The sequence below is a fragment of the Rattus norvegicus genome, chromosome 9 (genome assembly GCF_021556685.1).
Source record: "Rattus norvegicus strain SHRSP/BbbUtx chromosome 9, alternate assembly SHRSP_T2T, whole genome shotgun sequence".
Classification (NCBI taxonomy): Eukaryota; Metazoa; Chordata; class Mammalia; order Rodentia; family Muridae; genus Rattus; species Rattus norvegicus.
This window is the reverse complement of record NC_141542.1, coordinates 120666227-120690174: the sequence shown is the minus strand read 5'-3', so window position 1 is coordinate 120690174 and position 23948 is coordinate 120666227. Positions and strand designations below refer to the sequence as shown.

General features: G+C 41.3%; 1 protein-coding gene across 7 annotated transcripts in view; it reads left to right on the top strand.

Moving 5' to 3' along the window:
* The window catches only part of Ankrd12 (ankyrin repeat domain 12), a 104751-nt gene extending 81204 nt beyond the window's left edge, over positions 1–23547 (top strand). For 2 of the 7 annotated variants that reach the window (XM_087566575.1, XM_087566574.1), the window contains 5 exons: positions 2348–7023; positions 10905–11003; positions 14025–14168; positions 17298–17393; positions 19014–23547. In XM_087566575.1, the coding sequence (XP_087422701.1) occupies positions 2348–7023; positions 10905–11003; positions 14025–14168; positions 17298–17393; positions 19014–19199 (5201 nt within the window). In that variant the 3' untranslated portion in view covers positions 19200–23547. 7 annotated transcript variants of the gene reach the window in all.
* Positions 23548–23948: the final 401 nt, after the last annotated feature.

Below are 23948 nucleotides of genomic sequence, written 5' to 3'. Positions count from 1 at the left end.
AGCTGTGCTCTCTCATCTTGGTTCCGCTCGCACTCCGGGCCAATGTCTAGAAAGTTTTACTGGGATTTTAGCGGACAAAAAGTTCTCTGTTTCAGTAGAACTAATTATCCAGTGAGAAACAAACTAGATGGAAGCCATAAAAAAGACTTTGAAAATTGCAAGGGAAGAAAAGTCCTTGAGTTGAAATATATAACCAAGGTGCACTGGAGGTAGAGGCAGAAGAAAGGCGTCACGAGCTCAGGGCCAGTGTGGACTGCACTGAGACCCTATTACTATGAATGTTTATTCATAGTAAATCATGTATTCTCTGACTTCTTTAATCAAGTACCAAAAATATGCTGGCCTTTTGATAGTCTTATCACTATGTTTTCACAGCAATATTGGTAACTGCAAGTAGGACTTTAAAGTATATTTACAAGCCTTTAAAAATACTATATATATATATATATATATATATATATATATATATATATATATATATATATATATGAAACCGTATCACTCAGTAGAGCTCTTTGGCTATTTTCTCCAAAAACAAAGATTGTGACCGTTGAGAGGTCTTAGTACACTGTCTGATACCACACAAGTATGAGTGTTTCTGAAATTTAATGTTTTGCATGAAGAGTATTTTAGAGCCAGACTAAATAGAGCATAATATATTTGAATAGATGCACAGTGCTAATCTTTTTTAATATTAGGTGAAGCATTTAATTACCACTGCAATTGATTAGGTTTTTTCTCTCCCTGGGTCAGATGCCTCAGTAATCCACTTACAGTCTTTTTTTATGTTGGTTTGTTGGTTGGTTCAGGGTCTCTGTGAAGTCCTGGCTGCCCTTGAACTCACTCTGTAAACCTGGCTGACCTTGATCTCAGAGACTTGCCTGCCTCTGCTTCCTGAGTCCTAGCATTAAAGGCATGCACTGTCACCACCAAGTGACATTTTTGTGGTCTTAATTATTCTTTCAATTAAAGGCCTAAGTGTACAACCTAAGTGAGTAGGGAGGTGAGGTTGCTGTAAAAGCTAGAAGACCTGGGTTAAATGATAAACACCCATGTAAGTGCCAAGCAAGGCTATTGTGTCTATAGCCCTTAAAAAATACACTGAGATAGATTCAACCAAGGTTTTTATTGTATTTCCATAACAGCCTAACTACAAGTTTGTTTTGTTTTGCTTAGTTTTGTTTTGTTTCTAAGATAAAGTCTTAGTATGTGGCCTTGGATGACCTGGAATTCACTATGTAGACAAGCCGGCCTCGAACTCACAGAGATCTACCTTTTTCTGCTTCCTGAGTACTAAGATTAAAGGAGGCAGGTAGACCCTGGGAACTCATTAGTCTGCATGTTCAGCAAATTCGTTGTTTTGTTGTGGGGATGAGGTGGTTGCTTATGTTTTTAGATGGAGTCTTGCTAGGTAGCCCAGGCTGCTTCATACTCTGTTTTTGTTTTTTTCTGTCTCACAAAGTGTGGGATTGTAGGCATGAGCTAAAAACTACTCTTGGCTAAAAACTTCTTTTGATTAAAAAAAAAAAAGATACAGTGAAATAAGTTATACCAAGGCTTTGACCATAGTTATACAACAGTTTGGCTGTAATTTGGTTTGGTTTGGTTTTTGAGACAAGGTCTCACTCACTATGTAGCCCTAGCTGTCCCAGAACTCACTGTGCAGTCCAGAGTGACCTAGAACTAACTTAGTTCTTCAATGTCTAAGTGCTAGGATTAAAAAGTGTTTGCTCCCATGCCTAGTGCTTAGCTGTAATATAATAAAATACTTTTGTATTGAATATTGCATAGGAAATGAGAGTATTTCTCCTGTTGTTCTAAGTCTAAACTGTATGTAGTCAAAATCATAAACCTTGACTATGTAATTGGAGTTTGGTTTAATTTTTTTCTTGTTTTCTCTCCAAGTCTCTAGTATAGTTAAAACTTTCCCAGTTTTAAATTGTTGGCCTTTGTGGTAAGCATAAAGTTCTACTAATATATGTCTTGAAACATAAAACAAAATCTTAATTCAGTGGTTCCTGGCCTTGTTTAGTGGGACGGGTCAAAGAACATACCTAAGCTGCTCTCTTGCAGGACAGCGACTGTCTCCTGTGTCCCTGTGTGTGTCTTTGTGCCTCCGCCATATGCTCTCCCTCTGTATTGTGTGCCATGCTGTGTAGTTTGACACACACTGTGCCTTTGCAGGTCAGGAGTCTCGTCAAGGATGTCTGCTACAAAGCTCCTGAAGAAGCGCCACGATGAGATCAGAATTCTTTCTTCTTTCTCTGTCTGACTGATGTGTGAGATGATTTTACCTGAATTGTCTCATGTATGAATGGTGTAAGCTATATTTTTTTTCTTACTGTAGATTCAGAAGAGGCGCAGTCTGTAAATCCTTCCAGCGTTGATGAAAACATCGACTCAGAGACAGAGAAGGACTCTTTCGTCTGTGGAAGCCAAAGCCTCCCAAGCAAAGCCCCACTGCCCTCTGCCCTGGACGAGTACGAGTTCAAGGATGACGATGGAGAGGAGATCAGTAAGATGATCGATGGCAGGCACATTCTCAGGAGAGAGCAACGGAAAGAGAATGAGTCAGAAGCAGAAAGGAGTGGTCTGTTTGCAAAACAGGAAAAACCCTTCTATTCTAAGTCATTTAAAACTAAAAAACAGAAGCCGTCACGGGTTCTGTACTCCAGTACTGAAAGTTCTGATGAAGAAGTTCTTCAGAACAGAAAGATTTCTACTGCATGTTCTGTTGCCGAAACATCACATTCTGATGTGCAAGCCAAAAGAGAGTATGAGTACAAACAGAAAGGCAAAGTTAAGAGAAAATTAAAGAATCAGAATAAAAATAAAGAGAATCAAGAGCTGAAACAAGAAAAGGAGGGGAAAGAAAATAGCAGGATTGCAAACCTGGCAGTTAACACTGCGCTGGATTGTTCAGAGAGAAACAGAGAGGACGGGGCCTTCAGAAGATCGTTTAGCCCCAAAGACGATGCCTCTCTGCACTTACTTCATATGCCCACTGGTAAATCTCCTAAGCATCCTTGTGGATTGAGTGAAAAACAGGCAACACCACTGAAGCAAGACCACATGAAGACGTGCATATCCCCAGGAAGTTCTGAAACGTCACTGCAGCCTGAGCTCTCTCGGTATGAGAATGCAGAACCTGAGTTCTTGCCAGAAAGCTCAAATGTCAAACCTTATAAGCACAAGGAAAAAAACAAACATCAGAAAGATTTTCACCTGGAATTTGGTGAAAAGTCAAATGCCAAAATAAAAGATGAAGACCATAGTGCAGCGTTTGAAAACTCAGACTGCACACTGAAGAAGATGGACAAAGAGGGCAAAACATTAAAGAAGCATAAACTAAAGCATAAAGAGAGGGATAAGGAGAAACACAGAAAGGAAGCCGAAGGTGAAAAGGAAAAATATAAAAGCAGGGATAATGCCAAAGAGCCACAGAGGAGCATTGAGTTTGACAGAGAGTTTTGGAAAGAAAACTTCTTTAAAAGTGATGAAACCGAGGATCTCTTCTTAAATATGGAACATGAGTCCCTAACAGAAAAGAAGTCCAAAGTGGAGAAAACCGTGAAAGATGATAGATTAGCCAAGGACAAGCACGCCTCAAAAGAGAGGAACTGTAAAGAAGAACGGGAAAAGACTAAAAGAGAAAACGAAAAGTCCCTTAAGGAAGAAAGGCTGAAAGATCCGAAAGAAGAAAAAGATGGTGTATCGGCAGAGAAGGAAGCAGAGGGCAGTTCCATGGCTGTCAGTGCAAACCAGGAAACTTCAGGGCCACACTCTTCAGAACGGGAAGTAGACATTGAAAAGCAAGAGCGGCACTCGAAAGAAAGGGAAAAATCTGACAGACGCTTTCAGACTAAGGAAAAAGAGCTTGACAGGACAGAAAGAAAAGTTTCTGAAAAAGAAAAGAAGCTAAAACATGAGCATAAGTCAGAAAGAGAGAAGCTGGATTTTAGTGACTGTACTGACAGAGTGAAAGAGAAGGACAGGCTGTACTCACCTCAGACAGAACGGTGCCATAAGGAAGGTGAGAAGATGAGAAACACTGTCAGAAAAGCTGAAGACAGGGAGCGGGCCAGGGAAAAGACAGACAGAAAGCATGACAGAGAGAAACCTGAGCGAGAGAGGTGTTTAGCAGAAAGCAAAGAAAAGTACTTAGAGAAAAGAAAGCAGTCGGACAACAGTGAGTACTCTAAGTCAGAGAAGGTCAGAAATAAAGATAGAGACAGGGAAGGAGAGAAGAAGGAGAAACTCAGAGATAAAGAAAGTGTAAATGTAGCCAACTTGAGACATTTACAGGAGGAGAGAAAGTCAAGTACAGGAGAGGGCAGTAGTAAAACCCAGCATGAGAAAGCCCTGTCCCTTAAAGAAAGGGTAAGAGATGAGCCTTTGAAAATCCCAGATGGGAAAGAGAAAGATAAAAAGGATATAGATAGATACAAAGAGCGAGACAAGCGTAAGGAGAAAGCCCAGCTAAGCACTTTAATCAGACTAAAATCGGAAACAGAGAAGCTTAAACCTAAATTGTCACCAGCATCAAAAGATGCTCGACCTAAAGAAAAGAGGCTAGTAAATGATGACTTGATGCAGACGAGCTTTGAACGGATGCTCAGCCTTAAAGACCTAGAAATAGAACAGTGGCACAAAAAACATAAGGAAAAAATTAAGCAAAAAGAAAAAGAACGATTACGGAATCGTTCTTGTTTAGAACTTAAAGTAAAAGATAAAGAAAAAACAAAACATACACCCAGTGAATCCAAAAATAAAGAACTTACCAGGTCAAGAAGTTCAGAGTTAACCGATGTTTATAACAAGGAGAAACAATCTAAAGATGTTGGAAGTAATCGCTCGCAATCTGTTGATAACAAAAGTGTATTGAGTTTAGGAAAGCTACCCTACGTTTCAGAGAATAGCTCAAGCCGGTCTCCTAGGTCAGAAGGTGAGAAGCTGGGTCTCAGCTCCAGGTCTGTGTCCATGCTCTCTGTTGCTAGTTCAGAAGACTCCTGCCACACAGTCACAACCCCAAGGCCCCTCGTCGAGTATGACTCTGACTTCATGTTAGAGGGCTCAGAATCTCAGTTGTCATTTTCTCAGTCACCTTTTTTGCCGAATGCCAAATCTCCAGCTCTTTATGAAAGAGAGCTGGAGAGTCTCGCTGAACTGCCAGAACGACTTAAACCACCGTATGCAAACAGACTTCCAGTATGCCATCTCAGGTCATCGTCTGTGGAAGACGTTAAACTGATCACAAATGAGGTAAGACCTGCTGTAGAAATCAGAAGATGTAGCATGCCCTCAGTCATTTGCGAACCCATAAAACATTTCCAAGTATCAGAAGACAGCAGTCAAGGCAACTTAGCTGTGCCAAGAGAGACTTCTCTGTCTCCCAGACCTGAAGTGTCTTTAGTACCTGAAAGAGGCCTTTCGCACGTGTCTGACTTACATCCTCGCTGTACAGACTCCCCAGTGAGGTCTGTAGACAGCAGCTCTGTTTCATCTGACGTACATGTAATCAAGAGTGCTGCTCTTGTGGGTACACTGATTGACACGTCAATGCATTTGGAAACATCCAATCAGGTTGGAGTAATCCAAAGTAAATCATGGGAGACGCCTGTTGACAAACTGGAGTCTTTAAGCACCAATGACTTTATCTGTCCAGATTCTAGTACATCTGATCAAGATTCCTCTGCTCAGAGTTTTTATCATTCAGAAAACAAAATGTTAAGAGAACAAAATGCTGATTGCTTACCTGTACACCAGACTGAACTGCCAGGAAACTCGTGTGCTCAGGACCCAGCATCCTTCACCCTGTCTTCACCCCAGCCCTGCTCTTTTACCAACCAGTCACTCTCAGACGCTGAATCTCTTCCTAAACCTGTGTCTTTGTCTTACGGTGCCAGTCAAGAGCCAGGTGTTTTACAACAGAGAAGTGCAGCTCACATGATCAGTTCTGTTTTAGAGAGTGATAATAACTTTACAAAGGAGGTGGAAAGTTCGTTTGTCTTAGCAGACATTCAGAAGACGAATTCTTTTGTACCAGCTTACTCTGAAAGCACTGTGCAGGAAACACTCCCAAACTTTGAGAAGGCCAATACCTTGCTTGTGTTGCCATCAGAAAAGGATTTCAGTGGGAGTGACGCTGCTTCTCAGCTAAACACACATTATGCCTTTAGCAAACTTACATACAAGTCTTCCAGCAGCCATGAGATTGAGAAGGGCCCAGATGATACTCAAGTCATTTCCCATGAAAAAGAAAACAAACTGCAAAGTTTGGTCTTAACGCCATTGAGTAAGTGTGATTCTGATTTGTATGAAGTGAATGCAGGGATGCCGAAAGGAAACCTGAATGAACAGGATAACCCAAAGCACGGTCCTGACAGCGAAAAGGATTCGCTTTCCACTGAGGATGAGGAATCTCAGCAGAGCACTTTATCAAGTGTGGAAAACCATTCACAGCAGTCAGCCCAACCAGAAATACAGAAATATGACCAGATGGTTAAAGGAGAATTAGAGGAAAATGCTGAGGACGATAAAGCTGAAAACCAAACCCCTCAAAGAATGACTAGAAACAAAGCAAGTGCACTGGTCAGTCAAAGCAAGCAGGTTCTTGCTGGCTGTACACTTTTACCAGAGAAAGATAATGACTCCTCCCCTCGGGGGAGAATCAGACTCACCGAAGAAGACGATCCTCAGATCCACCATCCACGGAAAAGGAAAGTGTCACGGGTCCCTCAGCCTGTGCAAGTGAGTCCCTCTCTACTACAAGCAAAGGAGAAGACGCAGCAGTCCCTAGCAGCTCTCGTAGACTCTCTGAAGCTAGACGAGATCGAGCCGTACAGTTCCGAGAGAGCAAATCCATATTTTGAATATTTGCACATAAGGAAAAAAATTGAAGAAAAACGCAAGTTGCTATGTAGTGTTATTCCTCAAGCTCCTCAGTATTATGATGAATATGTAACGTTTAATGGATCATATCTCCTGGATGGAAACCCCTTAAGCAAGATTTGTATTCCTACAGTAAGTAACTTGGTACTTGATACACATTGCACCATCTCCTGGGGATTTAGCTCAGTAGTAGTGTACTCTTTCAAATGCAGACGGTCTTGCTTCAGTCTCTAGTACTGTGGAAAATTGTAAGCTTGCATTCAACTTCTAATATCATTTTATGTTTTCTAGTAGTTAATACTTTAAAAGAAAAAATGGTAGATTTTATGAATATTAAGTCAGTTTATCCAAAGTACTACTTCAATATATAATCAAAGTACAGCTCTTTGAGATGGTTTACCTCTTTTTCCCAGAGTCTGGAGTCTGCAGTACTGACCATACATGTCAGCTCTGACTGACCACATTTCACAAAGTGGTTTCCTTCTCAGGCATCGTGCACTGTGTTTGCATTTTCTCGCCTGCTTATCCTTGTCTCTCAGAGGGGACTGTTTTGATTTCTCCGAAGACTAATGCCTCTACATGACTTGATCCCATCAACTCATCTCTGGAACCTTCCTCTAGCCAACACTTCCTTCTCTGTAGTAGTTTCTTTCCCATCTTCCTTCATGATTGGTCTATATTTGTAATGTAGTTGGGTTACTTTTGTCTTGGAGAGGGGAGAGAATCTTCATTGATTTCCCAGCTCATCACCTTTACTTACTGTCACCCTCACTGCCATGCTTGTGCCAAGGGATTTGTGTGTGACAGTTTTTCCACATCATCTCCTATTCTTGAGCCATTGTGCCACAGCAGAGACTCTCATTGAGCTGTGTGTCAGTTTCATTAGATTAGCTTCGTTCTGTTTGTCTGATTTGATTTTATGACCACCTTGCTCTTCATTCAGTTCTCCTTTCATGGATGCCTTCTGGTTCCTCTGCCATATTGGCTAGGAACCCATCAACTAAAATAAGCCACTAAATTTGCCTCTTTTTTCTTTTTTTTTTTTTTTTTTTTTTTGATTTGCCTCCTCTCTTTTCCCATTTTCTATATTACCACTGTGGTGCAATGACTTCATTACCGCTTTAGATACTCAGATGCATGAATATTGCATAGTCAAATGTCTGTCATATTAGATAAACCTGAACATTGTGCTAGGAACCAGATTTTAAAGATGAACAAGATTGACATTCTAAATTGCTGCTGTAGTTCCCAGGTTTTCTCAGTCCAACTTTGTGACGGTCTTGGTTCCACCGTACAACACATTTGTCGTCAGGGTATGGTGCTACAGACCATTAGTCCCAACACTGGTCAGACAGAAGAGGCAGGGCTCTCTGAGTAAGGCCAGCCTGGAATAGAGTTCCAGGCCAGCTATAGTTACACAGTGGGACCCTGCCTTTAAACAAAAGAGAACGTTTGCTGTGACTGTGAGGCTAAGCAGCTTGAATGATTCTCCATTTCTTACTGTTGCATGCAGCGTCCTTTCTTCCTGTGCTGTTGTAGGCTTGGTTCTAGGAACCAGCCTAGTGTAGCGAGGACTGATTCCCTTGAAGCAGCACAGAAAGTCCCTTTGTGAACTAGCACTGATCGATTCAAATACTGCATCAGAAGAGGTCGATGGAGAAGTGGGATGTAATGTGGATTTTTGTCTTTAAAGCAAAGGAATATAAATCTATGTAGTAAAACATGTTTCCATTTAGCATTCACAGCTTAGATATCTAAATGTCATTGCTTATGGTAGTTGTGGTGTAGTTTTGCGTGATTGACTCCATTTCCCTCTGATCATGTCTCTCTCCACTTTTTTCTTCACCGTGCCTCATTTCCTAATGGAGTTAGCTCTTCCTACAAATGCTGACATTTCACCCTCACCAGAACCTTCCTCTGGCAGCTCCAGGCTTGAATGGTCTTCCTCTGTGCTTCTTGAAACAACTGCAGACCTATAAGAGGTTTTAGTTTTAAAACAGTAGCACCAAATTCATTTTTCTAAACTTAGAGAAATTCTCAAGATTCAAAAATTAAATGTATTTTTGCAATTAGAGGCCTAAACAGTTATCTCAAATATGCTATTGCCTTATAGAACTTCCACAATGATCTGTTGAGGTCTTGCGATGGTGTAGTAGATGTGTTTTGTTCCTCAAATTTTCTGTTTGCTAGTTAGAAGTATAATGTCTTTGGTTTTGTTTTTTTTTGTTTGTTTGGTTGTTTGGTTGGTTGGTTTTGGTTTTTTGGAACTTTTCTATGTGTTATCCTGTCATGACTGCAGCTCCACCGTAGGAATTGGATGTCCTGCTCTCTGATGGAGTCAACAAACTGCCAACTGTTAGGAGAAAGCTTCCTTTCCCTAATAGGCCAGTAGTCGTCATACACAAGGACATGCAAAGGAAAACCCCCTAAGGAGAAAGGAGAATACCCGGGGTCACAGATGGTTGATTCCAGATATACCTATCTACTTTAATAGCAAACCACTAAGTCCCCTGGAAATGATCAGAAAGCGTGGGCCATTGTAATGCCCAGTTAGGAGTGAACTCATTGTTTTTGAATGATTATACACCAAGTTTCATGGGATATCACTTTCAGTAAAGAAATTTAAAACCACAAGCTCATTGCATAGTTTCATCTACTCTTTTATACAAGAGAGTTCACCAACACTAGGCTTTTTGTGTTTACTCTTACCAAGCCTTAAAAGAGGCTTTGCTTACAGAAGCATGCTGTTCTTGTCTCCAAGGATGCTTCTGTTTTTATACCACCTGTTCTGTTTGTGTGGCTCCTCGATCTCTTCCTGTGACTGATGGTCTAAAATAGCTCTGTATTAATTAACTCTTTAGTTCTAATAATTTGTTCTTTGAAATTTTGTTGTAGCCTAAGAGTCAGAGATCTAAGCACAGTGGGATGTCCTGGGAGGTTTTAGACAGTTAGAGCTGACTGAAGGGTCTCATTCAATTGTGTAATGGCTGTTTTCATCAGAGACACTCACTGTGGCAAATACACAGACAGGATTTTATGTGACTGGAAGTTGCTGTGTTCAGATGCAGCGTTTTCTAGATGCACTGCTCTGGGTAGAGTGTCTTGTTATAGGGAGCATTTGACAAGGCTTGTCACTTCATGGCAGCCAGGAAAAGTAACAGAGATGTCGCGCTTCCCTCAGCTAGGTCTCTCTTTTTCAGTCCCACCACCTTCCAGTAGTTTACTCAAAATTTTTTGAACAAACTTGATTTTTGATTAAACTATTGATTAGATCACATCCTTCAAAACCTAATTGTCCTAATAAGTTTCCTTTGTCAGGCTGATGGACCTGGGAAGACAGAACCTCAGATGAGGAGTCTTCTCCATCATTGGTTTGTGAGCATGTCTGTGGGGCATTTCTTGTTTGATAATTGATGGAGCAGGCCCACCCCACTGAGTTAACATTCCTAGGAGCATGGGCTTGGCCTCTATGGGAAACGTAGCTGAACAGGCCAGCGAGCAAAGCAGCGTGCGAGCAGGTCAGGGAGCAGTGTGTAAGCAGGCCAGGGAGCAGTGTGCCTCCACCTCCATTGGTTTCTGCTTCTAGCTCCTGTCTTTAGCTCCTGCCTCGCTTTCCCCAGTGGTGAGCCATAACCCATAAGCCAAAGAAATTCTCCCCTCCCTGGGTTGCTTTTGCTTGGTGTTTTGTCACAGCAGTAGAGAAGAAAGTTAAAACAATTATTTCTATGCATTTCTAATTGACAATCCCACATATTCTTTTTTTTTTTTCTTTTTTTTGGAGCTGGGGACCAAACCCAGGGCCTTGCGCTTGCTAGGCAAGCGCTCTACCACTGAGCTAAATCCCCAACCCCAATCCCACATATTCTTTATTAATCGTCAGTGTCTAAGGAGGTTGACAAAATTAACCATCCCAAAACTGTATTGTTTAATTCACAGAATGTCAGGTTTTAAGTTACACACTAAAACTTAATTGTAGATAAAAACTTAATAGTTTATGTGTGCTTTCTAATTAGATCACACCGCCACCTTCGCTGTCAGATCCACTTAAAGAGCTCTTTCGGCAACAGGAAGTAGTAAGGATGAAACTGCGTTTGCAACATAGTATTGAAAGGGTAAGGTACCCTCAAATATAAATTATGCAAAAGTAACCATTTTTAAAATACATAAAAATGGATAATGGCTTTTTATGGATGTTGCCTGTCTACTAGATAGGGAACTACTATGATTTTGTTACCTTATGCTAATCCAGTTAAAGGGAGAATTTTATACCCATCTTAGGGCAGTTACTAACTTATTACAGTTCATGCTGAAGTATACTTTTATGTCTGAAATCTATGTGTTGATGTTAAATCTGTGGTATTGGAATAGTTAATTTTGAGTATTCACTTGGTGTACTTTAGGGCTAATGGCAGAGGCTGTGTTATTCATCCTTGTGGGGCTGCCTTAGTATCTTGTTTTCAGTAGTTACTCTTGACATGAAATAAAAAAGACAAAGAGAGGCTAGGGAGATGGTCCAGCACTTAAGAAAATCACTTGCTGTTCTTGCGGAGGTCAAGCATCCGTGCATGCAGTGGCTCTCACAACCATCTAACTCCTGTCCAGAGGATCCAAGGCCCTCTCCACTCTTCACAGGCAGCAGGCAGACATTCACGCTCGCGCACGCATGCGCGTGCGCGCGCGCGCACACACACACACACACACACACTCACTCACTCACTCACACACACTCTCTCAGGCAAAACATTTACAGAAAGTAAACCCAAAAAACATTTTATAAAGGACAAAACCCTATGATCCTAGAGATCATGAGAGTCATTTTATGTGGATTTACAAAATACAACCCTTGAGCTGAATGTGGTGGTACACACCTTTAATCTCAGAACTCCAGAGGCAGAGGCAACCAGACAGAGAGATCTTTATGAGATCAAAGCCAGCCTGGTCTACATAACAAGATCCAGAACCACCAGATCTACATAGAGAGACCCTTTCTCAAAAAAAAAAAAAAAAAAAAAAAAAAAAACAGAACAAAATAAAACAAGCAAACAAACAAAAACCATAGACATACCTCCATAGCCCCTTAAGCTTGTGGTAAAGTTCTGTGGTCAGTAAAAGACACAAGCTATGTTTCACAGACATACACAGTATATATTTCTATGAGTAAAGTTCATTTGATTATAAAGAGAAGCAAGGAGGTGGGGAGCAAAGCACTGGACAGGCTGAGCCCTGCACCCTGCCGTGTACACATCCCTAACAAGGCTGTCCTCATGACATCCTTGCTAGTACAGGTCTCAGACATTGAAGGCAAAAATATAAGGGCAACCAGCAAGTAGTGCCAGCTGATAGCCAGGATCGGGAGGGGCTGCAGCCTTCAGACGTGTGCTCAGTGTGAAAAAGTGACTTCAGGACCCCACCTGTTCCAGAACTGGAAGTTTGGAACACTTGATTCATTGAAGAGGAGTATGTTTATTTCTATAAATAACGTCATCATAAAAATCAAGCTGGGTCTAGAGACATGATTCAACAGCTAAGAGCACTTGGTGCTCTTGCAGAGGACCTGAGTTTGGTTTTCAGCATACACATTGTACTCACAATTGCCTGTAACTGCCATTGGAAGAGATCTAGGGCTCCCTTCTGGCCTCGGCCAGCGTAAGCATGCAGGTAGAGTACACAAACATGCACACAAAAAAGACAGCAGATGTGAGAAGGGAGTGACTGCAGTAGACAGGTAATGGAATAAATACCCTGAGAAGTACATGAGGGAGGGGAGCCATCATACATAGTGGGTCACAACGTAAAAATGTAATTGCTGCTATGAGCAGTTTGGCTGTTCCTTAACAGGTAACAGACTTGTGCCCCAGCAGTTTTACTCCTACTTATTATCTTGTAAACAATAAAAATATATGTCCAGGACAAAAGAAGCTTCAGCATAACTGCTCATAACAGCATTTTCATAGTAACCCCAGAGAATAACAACTTTGGGGAAGGTAGAGCATACCTCATCCCTGTTGTAACGCCTCTGTCTAAGCCCGAGGATTAACATGACTTACGGCAGACAAGCAAAAGCTGTCTGTACACATTGTCATTTTGAGTACGTTTTCCTTAGCATGGAGCTCATGAAGAAATGAAGACCCAAAGAAGTGGCAAAACCCGAATGCTTTTTTTATGTTGGCTCAGACAGAGAAACTAAGAAAGCAAAGGGAAGGTGCAGGTTATGTCAGTCCTCGGTAAGAATGTTCCTTTCCCCTGCTGTCTGTAGAGAGGACATCTTTCACATGGGGTTTTATTTCCTACTCATAGTGCCCTTGCCCTTTTAGAACACCTTCAGCTCAGATAATCGTTATGTCAAATTAGCATGCTTGGAAGTAGCATGGTCTGCCACCCTTCAGATCTAAATGGTCACCAAAGAATGCCACGCACAAATATGTTGTCTGCAGTAGACTAGGCTTTCTCCTCAGCAAGGTAAATCTCCAATGCTCACCTACACACGGGTGAGCCAGGAGAGTCACTCACAACAGACCACCGGATGTATGATTTTATTGACAGGTAATTGAATGTTCAAAACAAAGTCCTGGAGACAAAAGCTAGGTTACTGATAGTCAGGTGATTCAAGAAAGAGGAGTGACTGTACTAATATGGGGTTTACTTCTGGTAAATAAAGAAAATGTTGTGGAAATAGAAAATGGATTTATTTATTATTTTATATGCACGAGGGTTCTGTTGGCATGTATGTCTGTGCACCACATGCATGCCTAGTGTCTGTAGGGGTTAGAAGAGGATCTCCCAGCTGCTGAAACTAGAGTTATAGACAGTTGTGAGCCTCCACGTGGGCGCCAAGAACTGAGCTAAGGTCCTCTCCAAGAGCAACAGCTGCTCTTTACCACTGAGCCATCTCCCCAGAGGCCTTACAGAACTTTAAAGTGTTATGACACTAAAAAAAAAAAAAAAAACAATTTTAAGAAAGAAACTGCCAATTTTGGAGAGGGAAAATTTTTCTAGAACACTAGGAATTCTTAAGCCTCCTGGGAAGAAAATGCCACTGTATGATTAAGATTATTTAGTCTAGTGTAGCTTAAATTACTTTACTAATTCAACAAACAACTTTATGATGTTTAAAAATTATTGTGTTCAACTAGGAAAAACTTATTGTATCGAATGAACAAGAGGTTCTGCGAGTTCATTACAGAGCTGCAAGAACACTGGCCAATCAAACACTGCCATTCAGTGCTTGCACTGTTTTACTGGATGCCGAAGTGTACAATGTGCCCCTGGACTCACAGGTAAAGTGCCAGTTTATAGAGTGCTTTCAAGAACCGAGCTGCACCTATTGCCAGATCTGCTTTCGTAGAAGAAAGTTGAATTCAAGTCAAGGAGCAAATGCAACTCTTGAAAGTATGAAGGGGCTGGGCCTCTATTGTTTCCTATAACGCCAGACAGTCTTCTGGGTGTGCGTGCACAAGCCTCTAATCCCAGAACTGAGAGCTTGCAACTATCTGTTCAGCAGGAATCAAGGGCCGAGAAGGTAATGTGGTGGGTAAAGTGCTTACGCACCCATGACCACACCAGTGTGTACACCCCCCTATACACTGCAGACGGTGTAACTTGTCCTCTGTCTCTAAAGTTGCTATGAAGCGTCCGTCTAGCTCTGACACCTTGGTGAGCCAGTGAGCTTATTGGGTTCTTGAGAGGAGCATAGACAACTTACAGGCACTCTTCCTGCAGAGAACCCCACTTTCTTCCTCTCAGCCTGTCCTGCATTTAAACTGAGCCCCCCTCCATGTGGGAATATTTATAGGCTTAATATTGTGAGCTGTGTGGTTGGTCAGTGGTTGCTCTGCTTCAGGGTAGCAGTACTACGTCTCACCCAGAAGCAGCAGCACCACCACTGTTAACTCCTAGATCAGAGGAGCTTGGCTGTGAGGAAATGGGATCAATTCAGTGCAGAGGCCATTGAAATACCCAAAGTTAGCAGGTTAGTGATGTTACTAATTTATGCCATTATAAAGTACTTTGATCCATTTTTAAAAATATAAATGGAGGGGTTGGGGATTTAGCTCAGTGGTAGAGCGCTTGCCTAGGAAGCGCAAGGCCCTGGGTTCGGGCCCCAGCTCCGGGGGGGGGGGGGGGGGGGAATATATATATATATATATATGGAGATTTCCAGTCAAGCGACAACGAAAGTCTCTAAAGACATATTCTTTGGGCACTCAACAACTTTTTAAATGACAAAAGATATATCAGAACTGGAAATTGAGGTAAGAAACTACTAGATCAGAACATTTTATCATTTCTAGAAAGGTATAAGATGTATAAGGACTTAATTATTCACTCCATTCACTTATTCTTTGAATTCTTGGGTAAGCATAGTTGCTTGCTGACAAGCCTGGGAGCCGGAGTCTCAGCCACAGGACCCACGTCATGGTGGTGGAGAGCCAGTTTCTACAAGCTGGCCTTCACACACGCATGTTGGCTGGTTAGGAACATGGTTAGGCTGAGGAACGCTTAGCCTCTGATGGAGAATTCCAGCAGTCACGGTGATCCATGCCTGTGGTCTCAGCACTCAAGCAGTCTCGGGCAGGAGATTCACAAGTTTGAGACAGTGATGAGACCCTGTCTCAAAAACACCAGCAAAGCAATGTGTACTTTACCACTACACTTATTCACTTACGTGTGCCTCGTTCCTGCCCTACCCTGGGGTCCTGCAGCTTGCACTGGGCACACCGAGCTTGGCAGTAAGTGAACTTGCTTACCCGAGAGTTTAAAGAGTAAGTGACGTCCCAGTAAGGTCAGAACGACCTCAGATCAGAGAGAGCCAGAGCAGGCAGAGCCAGTCTCTCAATAGTTACAGCGCTAAACACCATAAATGCCCTCGGGAAGGGATGTTTTCATATTACGTAGACCTGTCTCTGCTTCTGATTGTACTCACTGGCTAATATAGCCACCCACGTGTGTTAAGCTCTCCAGAAAATAGACTCTAAGTTGTTAATGGAAAGGACATTTTGGTAATTTAAATAATTTTATTATACCTTGACCTAAATTTTCCTAGTGAACCAGACTACCAGACTTTGAGTTAAAACTTAAGCTTGGGGGTTGGGAATTTAGCTCAGTGGTAGAGCGCTTGCTAGGCCCTGGGTTCGGTCCCCAGCTCCGAAAAAAAGAAAAAGGAAAAAAAAAAAAACAAAACTTAAGCTTGATGAAATACCAGGATATGAGACTTACTTCTCGGCAAGGATAGTCACCTGTGACAGTTCACATCTGTAACAACTGAATCCAAAAAGAGCCCGTTTACTGCCAGCTTTAGGGTAGGTCGTAGTAGCAGACTGATGTCCTATCATTGGCCTGTGAAGAACCAGGTATAGGGTAAAGCCCGCCTCCTTGGGCAGGCTGAGCTCCTCCTCTCGCAGGCCTCTTCCTTTTCACAATAAACCTGCAATAGTAAGCAATAAAACTGTCCCTGAGACCAAGGAGAGATGAAGCTTGTTAAATGCCAGTCCTAAGAGTGGGACACTAGGCACCTTGTGTACACAAACACTGTGATAAGAGCCTTGGGGTACTTTTAACTCTTAAAATATGCCATATCGGGCTGGAGAGATGGCTCAGCGGTTAAGAGCACCCGACTGCTCTTCCAGAGGTTATGAGTTCAATTCCCAGCAACCACATGGTGGCTCACAACCATCTGTAAAGAGATCCGATGCCCTCTTCTGGTGTATCTGAAGACAGCTACAGTGTGTACTTATATATAATAAATAAATAAAATCTTTAAAAAAAATATGCCATATCAAAATATACCATAGAAAATTAAGAATGTATAATTAGTCCAAAGTTACACAGAAAGATACAGAGCTGAAATTTAAATATATCTTAATTCCAAAACTGATATTAAGGATTTTTTTACTGGAATTGTGTGTGCACATGGTGCATATCTGAGCACCCAGCATGTATGTGTGGGATCAGAGGACAAGCATGTAGAATGGGTTCTGGCTTCCTCCTTTGTGTGAGTCCTAGGGGTCAAACCATGTCAGCAGGCTTGTGTAGCAAGTGCCTTTGCCTTCTGAGCCATCTACTGGCCTGGTTGAAGAGCACTGTAACGCTAATGCTGTCATTGTCTCCTACACGATCCCCTTTTCTGTATGTGTGCACACTTGAGCAGAGGTACAACAGGCCAGGCGCAGTACTCCCAACACTGCCCGTTCCTTTCTGAGAAAGCAGCAGGCCTCTCCTTCACAACTAAACACTGCGTCTTCAGAGTTCTGTAAGCACCCTCTCTACTCCATACAGAAATGACAGCTTCCTTAAACTTTCTCTTTAGAAATATATTTCTGTCGTTGATAAAAATGGAGCACACACAATAGATGGAATATTAAAGGATGTTTTAAAGTGTTTGACTGCATGTGACTTTTTTTTTTTAGTCTGATGACAGCAAAACTTCTGTGAGAGATCGATTTAATGCAAGACAGTTCATGTCCTGGTTGCAAGATGTGGATGATAAATTTGACAAGCTAAAGGTGGGTACGTTTGCATGGCGTTTGTTGTCTGTTGTTTGTTCTGACACAGGTTCTCTGTGTCCCAGACGAGTTTTGAACTTGATAGGAAGCCAAGGCTATCCTTGAGCTTCAGATCCTCCTGCCTCTTGTTGTGTCCTGGGATTACATGCGCTACACCCCCCCGTCAGTGTTATGTGGTACTGCAGATTGACCTCAAGTGTTTGCCAAGCAAGTACCCCACCACCTGAGCTGCCCACCCTCGCACCAGGCTAAACGAAGGCTTCCTTTGAGAGTGGAGCGGCAGCTGAGCAATGAAGAGCACTTGCGCTCTCACAGGGGGCACCCAGGATCTATTCCCAGCGCTCTATGGATCCATGTGCAGTTCCAGTTCAGCACCCGCTGCTGGCCTCGGCAGGTGCCATGCACACATGCCGTGCACATGCATAGATGCAGACAAAACACCCATTCGTAGCAAGTTATTCAATCAATTAGGTTAATGTTTCTCTGTCCTTAGAAATCAATAGTGTTGGGTGGTGGTGGCTCACACCTTTGATCCAAGCTCTCAGGAGGCAGAGGCAGGAGGATCTCTTGAGTTCAAAGCCAGTGTGGTCTACAGAGCAAGTTTCAGAACACCTAGGACAGCACAGAGCAACCCTGTCGCAAAAAAAAAAAAAAAAAAAAGAAAGAAAGAAAGAAAAAGAAAAGAAAGAAAAGAAAAAAAAAGGAGGGAAGACATCAGAAAAAGAAATATTGGGGGGTTGGGGATTTAGCTCAGTGGTAGAGCGCTTGCCTAGAAAGCGCAAGGTCCTGGGTTCGGTCCTCAGCTCCAAAAAAAAAAAAAGAAAAAGAAAGAAAAAAAAAGAAACATTGGTTAATCATAAGTATTTATTGTGAATCACAACTGGAAAAATAGGAAATAAAAACATAAACCTATTTTAAGAACTAACATAGTGGCCTGGAGAGATGGCTCAGGTGGCAAAGGGTGCATACTAGTTTTGGAGAAGACTTAAATTCGCTTCCCACTTCTATGTCAGCGGACTCATAACCACTTGTAACTCCAGCTTCGGGGAGGTCTGATGCCTCTGGCCTCCAAAGGCACTATTACTCACATGTACATGTCCGCACAAACACACACACATGATTAAAGTGTGTCAAATGGCCACAGAAAGAGGAGTTCTGTGTGTCTTTGTACTCACTGTCTAGTGTACCTGTCTGCTATAGCTCAAACATGAAGAATAGAATGTACAGTGGGGCACCCTTGCAATCCTAGCTCTTTGGGGTACAGAGGCAGGAAGGTTTCTACAAGTTTGAAGCCAGCCTAAACTACATAGCAAAGCCCTGTCTTAAAAAAAATATTGACCTGAATTTTAAAGCATTTCTGTCTAGATTTTCCAGTTCTTTCAATAACTTGGACTCTCATGATTTCAAGGAATATTAGCAAGCCCAGATTAACAGGTGACTATGAAGTGACAGACCCAGGAGTAAGGGCACGTTGGTGTGAGCAGAGGCCTGAAGAAAGCTCTGGGGTGTGAACTGCTCTTAGCCTTGTGTATCTGTCTCAGTCCCTGACAGAGCTGGGGGTAAGGTTATCTTGACCAGCAAGTGTAACAGATTAATCAAGTCTTCTCTTCTTTTGAATAGACCTGTCTGTTAATGAGGCAGCAACATGAGGCTGCAGCTCTAAATGCCGTCCAGAGACTAGAGTGGCAGCTCAAACTCCAGGAACTGGACCCTGCCACCTATAAATCTATCAGTATTTACGAGATCCAGGAGTTCTATGTTCCGCTTGTTGATGTTAATGATGATTTTGAATTGACTCCTATATAGCAGAGGGCACTTGTGATGGCGCCATCTTAATAACCATGTCTAGACGTGAGACTGTGGAGTACTGCCTTTTAAGAAACCCCGGTACTACGCCTCTACCGTTGTTAGTGAAGTTAACTAAAGTTGCTTATGTAGTGAACACTGTCATTTTATAAAAGTAAAGAAAAATATTTTGGATCTTTGGTCCAAATACAGTTTCTAACAGAAAACTATTATTTATATTGATCAAAGGTAACTATTGCATTAGAACAAACTGAGTAAATCTTTAAAAAGGTGAGAAAATCTGTTAACAACGCTGGAAGTTGTTAGCACTCCCAAGTAGCAAAATACAAGGAACAAGTACTCAGATTTCTAGTGGGTTGTATTAAAAATACATGAGTAAACACAAAGATTTCATTCCTACCACATAGGTTCTAATGTAGAAGAAAATCTTGGCACAAAATTTCTTTAGTTTATTTTATCTGTAAATTAATTGTACAGTTTTCTTTTTTGAAAGGTTTAATATTGTCTTCCTTTTTAATAACTTATTTTATACATATTGTACATCTTGTAATTAATGGTCAAATGTATACAAGGAACTGACCCTCAAATGTGTACAAAGAGATAATTGTAAAACTGTTTGTTCTGTTGGACCAAAGTTGTAGTTTGGAGTGTAATAGCAGTGTGTTGTGGTAGTAAGCCTTTCAGTAAGGTGTGCATGCCTTTGAGTTAGCTCGAGTCCATCCCATAACTGTAAAGATGGTGGCTTAGTCGATCGCATGCTTTCTATGATTTGACTCTTTCCATAGCTGATGCCTGAGACAGTGTCCTGAGAGAGCCTGGGACTCCATGTGGGACACCTTACTTAGAGTTAGTCATACAAAGAAGCTTTAGCTCTCTCTTCCTCTCCCTGGAGAAAGCCTGTTTCCCCAAACAACAACAGCAAATGCCTTTGAATGGAAATCCTGAAATTGTAAATGTCTATTTTAATACTCAACTATGAAAGAATTTGTGAATATATGTAAATATGTTTAATAAATTTTATTGGTCATGTTAAACATTGTAAACTTTTTTACATTGCTTAAATTTAATCTTTTAAGCTTAATAGCCTTTGCACTTTTAAAATAAAAATTGAATGCTGAAGTCAAAATGAGATACCTGGTAGTCAGAAGAAGAAAAAAACTTGGGAATATTCCAGTCCCTGAAGTACTCATGAAATTTTGTTAATATATTCTCTTTTTCCTTGTATCAAAATGTAAAATGTATAATTTGCAAAATTTCATAATTGAAATAAGATTTGATATGCTTTTTTAGTAAAATAATAAGCAATATACTTAGAACAATTTCTCCTGTGATCTGATGTAGATTAGATATTCAGGAAAACATCAGGTATAAAACCTACTGCTGAACGTGGGACGCATTCAGAGTCGAAAATTAGGTTAATCTAAAATCATCAGGGGCAGATAGGTAAACATTTGTAAAGCCTGCCGCAATACTGAATTGTGACACAATACTGGATATTTCCAGTTTGATAAGGAGCGGTGAAAGGAATCTATGAATATATGTTAAATGCTTTAAATTCAGCTCACAAGTGGGGATTCTGCTAGTAAGAAAAGAGTGGGTTTAGTGCAAAGGGCATATTAAGCTTAGGGATCTTTGAATTTTTACATCATTTATATTTTTATTCTTACTGTACTGGCATGCGCAATAAAGCAGCACGTGTGAAAACACAGTGCAGGGTTTGGTGAAGGTTGGATGTAGTTTCCCTTAGAAAGTTAGGTGACAGATTGTGGCCTTTCATTTGAATAAATGGGGCCAGAAAGGCAGGGTAGACTCTGAAGCAGTGGGGTTTGAAGTTATGTTTAAGCCCGGGAACATTAGAAGCTAATTTACAAAAGCAATACTTTTTAATACAAAACCAACTTAATGCAAAGTTTGTTTATACTTTCACCTAGAAAGAAAATTTGATGAGCTCGTGTGGCAGATTACAAAATTAAAAAAGATTAAATGTTTGAGCGAGCACGAGAAAAGGAGATCTGTAGAGCGTTTTGTTCTGGTCCCGCCAGGGAACAGGCAAGAAAGTAGTACTGACCGAACAGAATGAGCTGTTGACAAAGGAGAAAGAATTAAAAAGAAAAGGAACCAAAGCAGCTGCACGTCCGTCCGTCTGTCTGCAGGGACCCGCAGGTGCCGCCCTAGTCCAGCTTCCTCGACCATAGCGCTCACCCTCCGGAGGCTCATCCGCTGGAGCCTCCTCCTGCACTCTGGGACTATGCATTTCCTCTGCACGCCATGGCCATCGGGAGAGCTAGGTTACTGCACTTGATAGGAGATGTGAGTTACACCCCGTTGAGGACTCTTGATGTTAGAGACTTTCTGAAGGTCTGAAATAGAGGAGAAAATTCGGAATGGAGTATTTACCTAAAAGGTTTGGATTCTCAAAGAAAAGTGAGGATGCTTAACTTAATCAGTGATTCTTTTTAAACTCTTCAAACATCATGAACAAGATATTAAATCGTACCTAAGGATTTGTATTTCTTTAAGTCTTGTTCTAAATCATATCTGTTTAATAAATTACTAGTTAATATTTGTGCATGTTATTTAATAAAGAGTTATATTTTTATAGAAAACGTAAGAGTGAAATGTGTGCTCAGTGTTTTTTACTTAATGTTCCACTCCTGTATAATTAAGTTGAAAACCAATGTTTACTTGGGCCTCCAGCAAGATTGTAGAAATACTCAATTTGTGGAAACAGTCCCATTCAGATAGTCTGAGTCAGGAGAGGTCTCACGAGTAAATTGTAAGTGGGAGGCATGCTGCACAATTCCCAACGCCCCATGAACCTCATTTGAGTGGCACTTGATTCTAGTGATCTAAGAAATTGAGTGCAGGGTAAGATAATTTCCTTTTCTTTTTCAGAAAGTGAGCTGTGTCTTTGATTCTACCTCTACTGCTCTCACATACAAGCTCCCAAATTTTTCAGAAAGGCTATTGACTAGTTAAGGAAACATTTAACCATTAAAAAAATTTTTTTTTCACCAGGCAGGTGGTTCATCCCTGTAATCACAGCATTTGGGAAACTGAGGCAGGAGGATTGCCATGCTGGACCCTGTCTCAAAATAACAATAATATCAGTAAATTTTTCAAATAGTTAAGGCAAGGAGTAAAAAAAAAGATAATCTTTGGAGATGTGCGTAATGTTTAATGTTTAATTGTTTTATTTCATTTTTTTTTGAAACAGGGTCTCACTATGTAGACTTAACTGGTCCAATACTTGGTATATAGACCAAACTAGCCTCAAACTCAGAAATCCACCTCCCTCTGCCTCCCAAGTCCTAGGACTGAGGGTCTGCACCACCACAGCCAGCTAAAATGTCTTGTAACCCATTAGCCTATTGACGGCTTCCTGGAAGTCTTGTCTCTACTTAAGGTGGGAGCTTAAGAGCCCACAGAAACAGTCACCAGAGAAAAGTGAGATCATAAAAGAAACAGACAGGTAAGGTAAACAGTTCCATTCACGCAAACTGCTCTGACCTAGGAACTTAAAAGTATTACTGCGAAAGTAGGGAAAAGTACAGCTAGAAGATCGGCCAGCTTTCCTGTGAGTAAACGTACGTAGTCTGGACAGTAATACAATTTTTGACCATGAGACAAACTTCCGTCAAATGTGAAGTTTTTGACTAAACAGCAGACAGTTTTTGCTCACATGGGAAATCAGTGTTAACTACATGCAAATCTAAGAAATGGTGGGCACATTTGCTTTTCAAAATACATTTTTAAGAAGTGGTTACTATAACCACATCTTCAACTAGCACTAGACTAAAAGCCTTGATGTAGCTATTTTCCCCTCACTCTTGGAATAATGTTGCATACCTAAGATAGGCTCACAGATGAAAAGCACTTGTAATCCCACACCCAGCTTTACACGTGTCAGTTCTTTATAAGAAAAAAAAGGCTATGATTTAGATCTAATTTTTTAGATAATGCAGACCTAAGTATGCAGATCGATAACTCCTTGTTACAAGTACCCAAATCAATGCAAAAGGTTCTCATCACCCCAGAAAGCCCCTCACGCCTCAGTCTGTGCTGCGCTGTCTCCCCGCAGAGGCAACCAGTAGGCTGCTTGCCTTTAACCTCCATGTGTTAGCTCTACCTAGTCTCAACCGTCGTGAAAATGAACTCATGTAGTATACACCTTGTGTCTACCTTCCTCCTTAAGCAGACTTTGGAATTGATATGTGTTTCGTATATCAGTAACAAGTAGTAGTTTTCAATAAGTAGTGTACTGTACAAATGTGTTCTCTTGTTCCTAGTATTTTGATTGTTTACAGCTTGGGGTATTGTGAATAAACCTATGGACATGGAAACGTTACCTGAATCTGCTTCTCTCCTTTATTTCTCTTAGGTATTCACTGTCACACAGAACCACGTCACAGCTTAGGTTAGCGTTTAAACTCTCTACTAGAAAGTGAGAGTTCCCCAAAGTGACTGTGTGTACCACTATTGCCATGTATGAAAGATACGCTGCTCGGAAGTCTCTCTGGTGTTTGGCATTATTAGATCTGACTTCTGGGATGCCCCTGGGTCACATCCAGCACTGGAGGGTTGGGGATTGGGACTAATAACATTGTCAGTCAGTTATTAGCCAATTTACTGGCTGTGGTAACACCTTGTGGTTAATTTTTATTACTCCAGTGATTCATGAAACTACTGTATATGTCATTTTTGTTGTTTTGAGTTTTGTTTTGTTTTGAGGCTGGGTTTCTTTTACAG